The sequence below is a fragment of the Dendropsophus ebraccatus genome, chromosome 3 (assembly GCF_027789765.1).
Source record: "Dendropsophus ebraccatus isolate aDenEbr1 chromosome 3, aDenEbr1.pat, whole genome shotgun sequence".
NCBI classification, from domain to species: domain Eukaryota; kingdom Metazoa; phylum Chordata; class Amphibia; order Anura; family Hylidae; genus Dendropsophus; species Dendropsophus ebraccatus.
Window position 1 is genome coordinate 132,893,891 of NC_091456.1, and position 9,174 is coordinate 132,903,064.

Below are 9,174 nucleotides of genomic sequence, written 5' to 3' on the forward strand. Positions count from 1 at the left end.
AAATACTGACGAAAATACTGAGCAAAAATACTGTGTGTAAACATAGCCTTAAAAATGATACAATAATGAGAAAAAAAAAGACATTTAATTAATTTCCATCAGGGGATTCAAACCAGAGAATGAACTGCTGGCAGGTCTCTAGACAGGAGAGTTACCCCTAGACCACAGCTCCAACACATTACAGAGGAAAGATTCTTTCAGACATAACCTGCCTACAGAGGACTGATCTGCAATCTAACAGCTGAGCATGCAGGAGGCCGGGCAGCATTGATTATTCATGAAGAGGGAGGAGGAGGCATGACAAGTGTGGCACGAACAATAGCTCTGTGACAGGAGGAGACATAAGATTGTACATAATCCGCTGCACGGAAAATTACCAAAAAGCCACCATGCTTACTGGGGGCTGCCAGCTACAGCACACTGAACACCTTAGGTAGTGCCCGGGAGCGGACGTATTTTCTTTAATTATTTAATGCAAATGAGCACTTAAAGACCATGAGGTGTTCCCAAGAACTACAAAAGCCCAGCGTGGTTAAGCCCCAGTGTATTAAACCTCCCCCTGTGATTAACATCAGTTATGCTGTCTCACACAGGCACCTAAGACAATACCTGGCTCATGTGCCTAATGGTGGGTTTACACAGAAAGACTTATCTGACAGATTTTTTAAACCAAAGCTGGTTTACTGGGCCTATTCCACGGCCTGATGATCGTTGAGCGAGGGCTGCAAGGACATAGTTATCGATGTCCTTGCAGCATCATACATTACCTGTGCAGGATTCTTCTCCACGCTGTCTTCATCCCTGGGTCCCGCAGCGCTCCGTCAGCTGACCGGCCATTCTGATGATAGACAGCGCGGAGTAGCCGCCTGGACAGGTAATGTATGATGCTGCTGCTTGTCAAATCGTCGGTCGCCCGCCACACACCGCTATTCAATCGTAGCGATGCGTGGTGGGGGAACGATGATTTTAGGTCTGGCCCTAAATGAACGATCAGCCGATGACACGATCGGCTGATCGTTCTCTCTATTTCACCGAACGATAATCGGCCGAATCGGGCTAATCCTGCCGATTATCGTTACTGTGGAATAGGGCCCTTTCTTTCATGACCTTCTCTCTGTTCACAGTCTGTTCCTGGCTTTGGCTTCAAAAATCTGTCAGATAATTCCATCTAAACACACAATAACTTAAAACCTCCTCCTGGCAGTTGTCAATCAATTAACTATAGGCCTAAACACTGGAGGAACTTAACCACCGCTTTGTGGGCTTTATGTGCCTCATTGCATATAATATTCTACACCAGATTTTGCATTCATTCACAGTTTGGCAACACTAAACATTGCTAGCCTGTTTCCAGTGACTAGCAGCTACTAAAATTATTACCATAATCTAGCATTAACATTGGTTTTCCCCCCAAAACAATAGTTTAGGACTTATTCACATTAGTTCATAAGTAGTAGTTGTAGAAAAGGCCAATATCATTTATGGAGGTTGTAGTTTGCAACAACTAAGCTTAACAGGTGAGGGAACATTGGCATCAAGCCTCCTAATTTGGATGTCATGAAATAGGATTACTAATAGTTATAAAGAGAAGTAAAAGCTTCATTATGTTTAATAGATGAATAGATGTTAAGCAGTTGTGATGTTATTCTCTTAATATTAAACACTGTTTTAATGGAATGGAAACTGATATTTCAGCTATTGTTTGGTCCCTTGATTTGTGTTTAATCACTGACAATTATCTTACGCTATTCTTTTCTCCTCTTAAAAGAACTAGTCTGTAGACAGTGATCTGTTTAACTTAGTTTATTCAAACAAATCTGTGTTTCATTGTTACCGTGTACAGTCACAGATAAGGCAGTAACAAAGCCCCAGCATCTGAAACAATACTCATTTAGAACAGGTGAACAATATATTTAAAAAAAAAAAAAAAAAAAAGCAGCTTAGACTCATTAGCCTGGTCAATAAAACAACTCATCTCTCTAGGGTTTCTTGGTGATACAATACGAACTAACATTGCATTTTTGTTAACCTAGAACATAGGCATTAGAACCAAGTTCTCCCCTGCACTTTCCAATCATATGCAGTGTGAAAATGAAAGTAAACTCTGATCTTCGCCAGTTCCTGGATGTGTTCTCAGTAACTTCTTTCTATCCAGTTTTAGATGAGTCTATTTATTTAAGAAGCGGATTCTGGAGATGCTGCTTTTATTTCTTAACTATGAAGGGTTCCGATTTGTTGTTTAGCTGCACTGTTATCCTGATCTCTGCTTCATCATCATATGAAGTCCATCACTTCTTCTTTTTCCTACTTTTCTTGCTTCCTTCGCCCACCTGGACAGTTTGATCTCCACCTCCACTTTTCTGTGTTCTTGTCTTAAGTTTGGGGATATCCTCAGCCACACGAAGCATCACTAATTTCCCTTTAAAAACAGAGAGACAAACATTAATTACTGTATAATGAGGAAAACATATTAAGAATAAGGACATCCACTCTTAAAGCGGTTATCTAGCACTACAAAAACATGGCCACTTTTCCCCCTACTGTTGTCTCCAGGTCAGGTGTGGTTTTCAATTCAGCTCCGTTTACTGGAACAGAGTTTCAAAACCCCACCCAAACTGGAGACAACAGTAGGGGGAAAGTGGCCATGTTTTTGTAGCGCTGGATAACCCCTTTAATCCCTTGTTCGGGATAAAGCAGCATTTCATGTCAGTTTTGGAAGCAAAGTGGAAGAAAACAAACAAGACAAATACCTGGGACCAGATTTATCAAAGTTTGTAAAACAGAAATAGTTGTAAAGTGCTTACAGTAACCAATCAAAGCTCAGCATGTGAGCTGCTATTGATTGCTCTGAGCAGTTTACACCAATTATACACCCTTTGATAAGTTTGGGTCCTAATATCCAATATATAATGAACAGTTGCAGTTTCCCATTGCTGCAGTGCATGCAGTTTAGGGATACTTTAATAATAATTTTTATTGATATAGCGCCAAAGGTTTCCGCAGCACTTTACAATTCAGGGGGTGCATACATAGACAAAAAGCAATCATTTCAGTGAGATACATATAATTATCCATACATGAGTAGTGAGCGCCCTGTTTGCATGCATGAGTTTACAGACTATTAGGAGGGGGTTAAATTACTGTTTGGTGAATAGATTCCAAACAATTAGGGTCTGTTTACACAAAGATTATTTAACAGATTATCTGCCAAAGATTTGAAGCCAAAGCCAGAAAGACTATAAACAGAGATCAGGTCATAAAGGAAAGCCTGAGATTTTTTTGGGGCTTCACATTTTTGGTAGATAATCTGTGTAAATGGACCCTTACATTACTTACTTGATAAAAGTTTATCCACGCAGGCTGAGCCATCCTCATTTCTCAGCTGCACACGTACTCTGCCCCTGTACTGTACATCCCGGTTCCATTCACGTGTGTACATCTTATCCCCCTGAGTAGAGAAGCTGATGTTACACTAAAATTCCTTTTTTTTTTTTTTTTTTTTTTTTTTTTTACAGAAAGACAAACTAACCACAACATAATAATGTATCACCTCAACAATGACATTTAACTTCATGGCTCGACATATTTCTGCTATTTCCACACATGTTGGATTCTGTACAGCCTGAAAAAGAGAACGATTCTCTATTAACTGAGAACTGCCTGGTTTAGTTAAAACATTTCCAAATAACCTGTTAGGAAAGATGACAGTGGAGGTCTCCCAGTTAGGTGGAAAGCGCTAGAATCTCCTGTCCTTCTGGAGTAAGCCCAAAGAAGAGCCCACACTCAGGGCAGTAAAAAGCAGACATGAAAATAAAGATTATAAATGAACAATAGGTTTAGGTCACACTAACACTTCCTCCATTCTCCGTTGTTTCTCAGGTATCTCAGTTCTTCAGTTTACATGGACATACACAACATTGCAGTCATTGAAATAAGATAAGAATGTCATCAAATCCCATCAAAAGAAGAGGAAAGGAAGGCACCAAAGGAGTGTGAAAAGTTTTCATGTCTAGAACACGAAAAATAACATTTCACTTTTGGTGACCAGAGCTTCTCATTTATAAATAATGAAATGCCTTGTTATGTCAACTGCAATTGTACTATGTTATGTAAATGGATTGTACACAAGCACAGATACAGTCACATTTCTGCATCTGCTGGTAAGTTCCTCATATCACCATGGTGACAATAGGATGCCAAATCCTCTTCTGGAAGAAGCTATGCTGTTACATAAACAGTGACCTTATTACATAAACTCTCTGGGTGATGGCCCTTTTTTTTTTTTTTTTTTTTTTTACTGCTTGCATATTTAACATCAACATAAAATGGAAGGGGGGGGGTGAGGTGGTAAGCATCTCATTCCATTAAAGGGGTGCTCCAGCGTGGGGGCACTTTTATAAAAGACGTCCACTTACCTCCCAGGTTCCAGCGGCGGGTCCCGCATCACGGCGCTCCGGTCCCCGGCCGCTTCCGGGTGTCTGACGCCGCCCGAGACGCTACGTCTCAGGGCCGCTCAGCCACTCAGTGAAGAAGGCAGGATCCGAGCGGACTTCAAACGGATCCCGCCTCCTTCACTGAGTGGGTGAGCGGACCTGAGACGTCACGTCTCGAGCCCGCGTCAGACACCCGGAAGCGTCTGGGAACCGGGCACCGGAGCGCCGTGATGCGGGACCCGCCGCTGGAACCGGGGAGGTAAGTGGACGTCTTTTATTTCAGCCACCTCCTCCCCGGTCCCCCCAAAAAAGTGCTCCCCCCGCCGAAGCACCCCTTTAATACTACATATGTGGGAATACAAGTGATTGTGATCACAACCATTATATTATTTGTATGCGATCTCTTGACCCAGCAGTGGCTCACTCTACATGGTGCTCTATTCACTACTAGAGGACCAGAATACAAAAACAACAGACTTCAATAAGCGATGTGTAATGTTTAAAGGGGGTATTCCCCTCCCCCCCCCCCCCCCAAACAACGCATAAAATTATCAAATCTCAGTCCAACACAGCTCCCTGCTCCTGGCCCCCCTTCGTGTTGGGATCACGTGTCCTCCGTCTCTTCAATGGGCTGGGTTAGCGCTACTAACCCGGCTCACTGAAGTGAGGGAGGACACGGAGACAGTGACAGCTGCTGATCACTATCTCCCTCCGACACTGTGTGGCCCCCCCCAACACTGCCCCCCCCCCCGTTCTCACCCGTGGCCCTCCCCCCTGTGCAGTGCACAGTGCGGCCGGATCCCCCTCGCTCACCCGTGGCCCCCGCCAAGGTCCACTGCACAGTGCAGCCAGATCCTCCTCCCCACCCCCCCTCATCAGCGGCATTACCCCCCCCCCCCCCCCCCCCGTCAAGTCCACAGTGCGGGCAACCATCCTGCCCCCGTTCTCACCTCAGCAGCCCTGTGCACAGTTCGGCTCCCCGTGCTCACTCGCAAACCCCCCCCCCTCAACTCTGCTATGCCGCTGCCTCAACTCTGCTATATCTTGTGGATATCAGCTCTGCTACACCATGAAACAATCAGGCATAAGCATTGCATGATGGGAGATGTAGTTTTCTGGCTGGCGCCATGTTGGGTATAGATTGGCTTTTTAAAAAAAAAACTTGTCTATGGAACGGAAGCAGCTAGAAAGAGAGGAGGCGGCTCAAAATACTCGGGGGTGGGGGGTGTCATTTGGTGAGTAAGACCAGCTATGTTTGGGAGCATTTTATTTTTTTTAGCTCTTGGGGGGGGGGGGGGGGGGGGGGGGGGAATACCACTTTAATATACCCAATGGTGACACTGTTCTCCTACAGCAGGGTTAGGGAACCTTGGCTCTCCAACAGTTGCAAAACTACAACTCCCAACATGCATGGACAGCTAAAGCTTTCGCTGTCAATGCATGATGGGAATTGTAGTTTTGAAACTGTTGGAGAGCCAAGGTTCCCTACCCCTGCTGTAGGAGAACTAAACCAATGCTGGCAGATTCAAGCCCTCCACACACCTGACAACAGACTCCTATGGGTCCCCCAGCTGGGCAACCAGTGATCATCATATAGCAGAAACACCTCTCTAACAAAGATGCATTGTTCAAGGTGGACAACACTTTAAAGGGGTATTTTAATTTAAGTTAAATTATCCCCACAACAAATGATTTGGTCCTGTTTACGATATATTCGCCTCATCTCTAGTTATTAATCCATCACACAGAGTGCATCCATGGATTGCTAGCCTTTTTCCATTGCAAAACTGTTTTTCTTAATAAACATATGGATTGCTAATGATCTGTGTGGGAGGTTTCTCTTATTCATAACTCATAGATTGGTTTGTGAACAGCAAATACAGTGCATATTCTTCCTGTTAGGAATATCAGTGTCTGTATTATACAATGTACACACCAACCTTTTCTACAGGGATCCTCCTTCCCTCCGCAATAGTCTTCTTACTATTAATATAAGCAGGATAAATGCAGATAAATCTGGAGAAAAATAGAAAACAAACAAAAATGGGTCAATAAGGCGGTAGTTATCAGCTTTTATCCCATATCGTTAAGAAAAAATGATCAATTGCTTAAATTAAGATTAAAGGGCAAAATCTGAATTATTTTTACACCCTCTCAGAAACATTGGGGGGAGATTTATTAAACATGGTGTAAAGTAGAATTGTCAGATTCCACCTTTCTTTTTTCAAAGATTCTTAGGAATGAAAAGTGGAATCTGATTGGTTGCTAGGGGCAACTAAGACAATTCTACTTTACACCAGTTTGATAAATCTCCCCCATTGTGTTAAACAATGGGAAGTTATTTTCTCTACGGCCATGTTATCTATAATAGACATATACTCATGTGACCTGACCAGAAGCTGCAATGACAATTTAATTTACTAAAATTTCCATAGCTTTAGTTTACCTATCAGGATCTGTATGGGGCTTCTTCAGGTCTGCCATGGCTGGTCTACTCACAAGTGCATATTACAGTTACCAACCTGCAATAAAAAAAAAATTATATATATTAAACAGATGTGTAAATTGTGATAGAAAAACACTTCTGTCCCCCATATTATAGTGTAAACTTCAGAGGATGAAAGTACACTGTCAACCATGTCAAATATTTTGATCTGGCAAAGTTTGGGTATTTAGACCAATCGCAAAAGGAAATGGGGAAAGAACAACGCTGTAACATCACAGAAGAAAAAGAGGAAGCTACATGGGGAGATTTCTCTAAAGCTTCCCTTACCCAGCTGGATGGTTTTGTTTTTCTTTTATTTGTGGTACTGGAAAACATCCGACTACAAGAAGTTGGTCATTTTGCTATTCCAGCAGTGGTGGGGTCACTACTAAGTCGACGGCAACCTTACATACATTTTTTTAGGGTACAAACCCACTTGCCGACTCTGCAGCGGTATATCCCTGCTGCGAGTTTGTCTGCCATTGAGTAAACAGGGCCGGGATCGCTGCAAACAAGTGTGTTAGTACCTTTAATACGGTATACGAAGAGACGGAAGGATTATAACACTTAATTTGCATATATTCCGCAAATCCCATTCATATGAATAGGGCAGTCCCAGAAGATTCCTGAGCAAATGAACATATTTCACAGGGGTCGTCTGGTTTTGAAATTCACAATGCATATACTCTGCTGGTAAATTGTTCATAGAAGCGATGGGGTGACTGCTGCTGGGAGGTGACAATAGACTTCTCTCTCTGGAGGGCCTGTTTGTTTCCAGAGAACACATCAATCTCAATGGGCACAGTGTAATTCTTCATTACCCCGGTGATGGTGCTGTGGGCCTACAAGCTGGGGCTCTATAGCTGAGAAACTACAAGTCCCAGCATCCTGCTGTCTGGGCACACTGGGAGTTGTAGCAGCACAAAGCGAGCGGGTGCCAGGTTGAGACCTACAAGTTATGTCCCTGCCCAATAATACATTAACTGTGGACAAGCAAAAGTAATGAGCCCCAAGCGCTAAAGAAGTCTGCCGGCACTGAGCACAGACAGCTCCATAACAGCCGCGCAGCCCTGCCATGTAACGGGACTTCCTACCAAGCCAATGACCGCACAACCAAGCTGCAGTACAGGACCTTCTCAGCTATAACACAGCGCACAACATCCCCGAAACCCCCACCATACCGCTCTCCAATGCAGCTGCTGACTGGTGTTTCCGGTGAGCCAGGGTGAGGAAGCGGAAATACGTCACATACGCACAGCCAATAACAAAGCGCCTGCGCTCTACGCCTCGATATGAAAGAGCGTCCAGTCACACCGCTGATTGGTTGTTTATGCATCTGGGAGACCAATAGCAGGACCAGAGCAACAGGTGTGAGTCTGTGATCTGCAGCGCGAGAAATTCTCGCTTGGTCCTAGCGCCGGCCATGAAGAGGTTTCCGCGAGATTCTTATGGTTATTTACGTCATAACAGTCCTAAAGTGCATTAGGAAAGTATTTTTTTCAGTGACGCGGGGTGGGTCACGTGACTAGTTTCCCTTACCGTCTGTGCCATCGTTTGTCTAAATCAGGGATGGGGAACCTTCGGCCCTCCAGCTGTTGCAAAACTACAATTCCCATCATGCCTGGACAGCCGAAGCTTCGCTTCGGCTGTCCAGGCATGATGGGAATTGTAGTTTTTCAACAGCTGGAGGACCGAAGGTTCCCCATCCCTGGTCTAAATCTTCCGGACGCGGGATGTCACTGTGAGAGTACGAGATTTCCTGCGTGTATGAACTAATCATATATGCATGCAATCTATACACACAGGGCTAGATACGGATGTGTATGCGTGTGACACACATAAGGGCCCATTCACACATATAGGACCTGCAGCAGATTTTATTCTGCTAGGGTTATGTTCACACAGAACAATCCCACCATGCTCAGTGTCCTGCTGTGAGTAAATGGGAGAGCGGGCACACACGTCCGCTTCCTCCCCTCTCCACTCACTTCTTTCAGCGGAGAAGCACACACTCTCCCATAGACAGGCAATGACACACTAAGGGTACTATTACACGGAACGATAATCGGCCGATTGACACTCCATCTAATAAATACAATGATAAGCCCATAACAACGATCATCAGCTGATCATTGATATAGGTTTGAACCTATTTTCGTTGGGCACCAACCGCACACCGCTACGTGTAATAGCGGTGCGGGGCCAGCAACTGACCATATACATACCTCCCAACTGTCCCGAATTCCATGGGACAAT

At 44.2% G+C, this 9,174-nt stretch overlaps 1 protein-coding gene across 2 annotated transcripts; it reads right to left on the reverse strand.

Annotated features, from left to right (window-relative positions):
- Positions 1-1,788: 1,788 nt before the first annotated feature.
- On the reverse strand, positions 1,789-8,180 carry SRP19 (signal recognition particle 19). Of its 2 annotated transcripts, none has more exons than XM_069964592.1 (6): positions 8,100-8,180; positions 6,880-6,955; positions 6,374-6,449; positions 3,551-3,622; positions 3,337-3,448; positions 1,789-2,419 (listed from the first exon to the last, which is right to left on the reverse strand). In XM_069964592.1, the coding sequence occupies exons 2-6, from the start codon at positions 6,915-6,917 to the stop codon at positions 2,289-2,291; spliced, it is 429 nt and encodes a 142-aa protein (XP_069820693.1). In that variant the 5' UTR covers positions 6,918-6,955; positions 8,100-8,180; the 3' UTR covers positions 1,789-2,288. The 2 variants fall into 2 exon arrangements, with proteins under 2 accessions (XP_069820693.1, XP_069820694.1); XM_069964593.1 differs by having other exon boundaries at positions 8,013-8,101.
- Between the last annotated feature and the right edge of the window lie 994 nt (positions 8,181-9,174).

What these genes read in the sequence shown, in the direction of transcription:
- SRP19 (XM_069964592.1), bottom strand. Translation starts at nt 6,917, where the DNA reads ATGGCAGACCTGAAGAAGCCCCATACAGATCCTGATAG. An exon ending in GGAGGATCCCTGTAGAAAAG is followed by an intron (nt 3,623 to 6,373) that starts GTTGGTGTGTAC and finishes TCTCTTTTTCAG; the next exon opens with GCTGTACAGAATCCAACATG. An exon ending in AGTTAAATGTCATTGTTGAG is followed by an intron (nt 3,449 to 3,550) that starts GTGATACATTAT and finishes TTCTCTACTCAG; the next exon opens with GGGGATAAGATGTACACACG.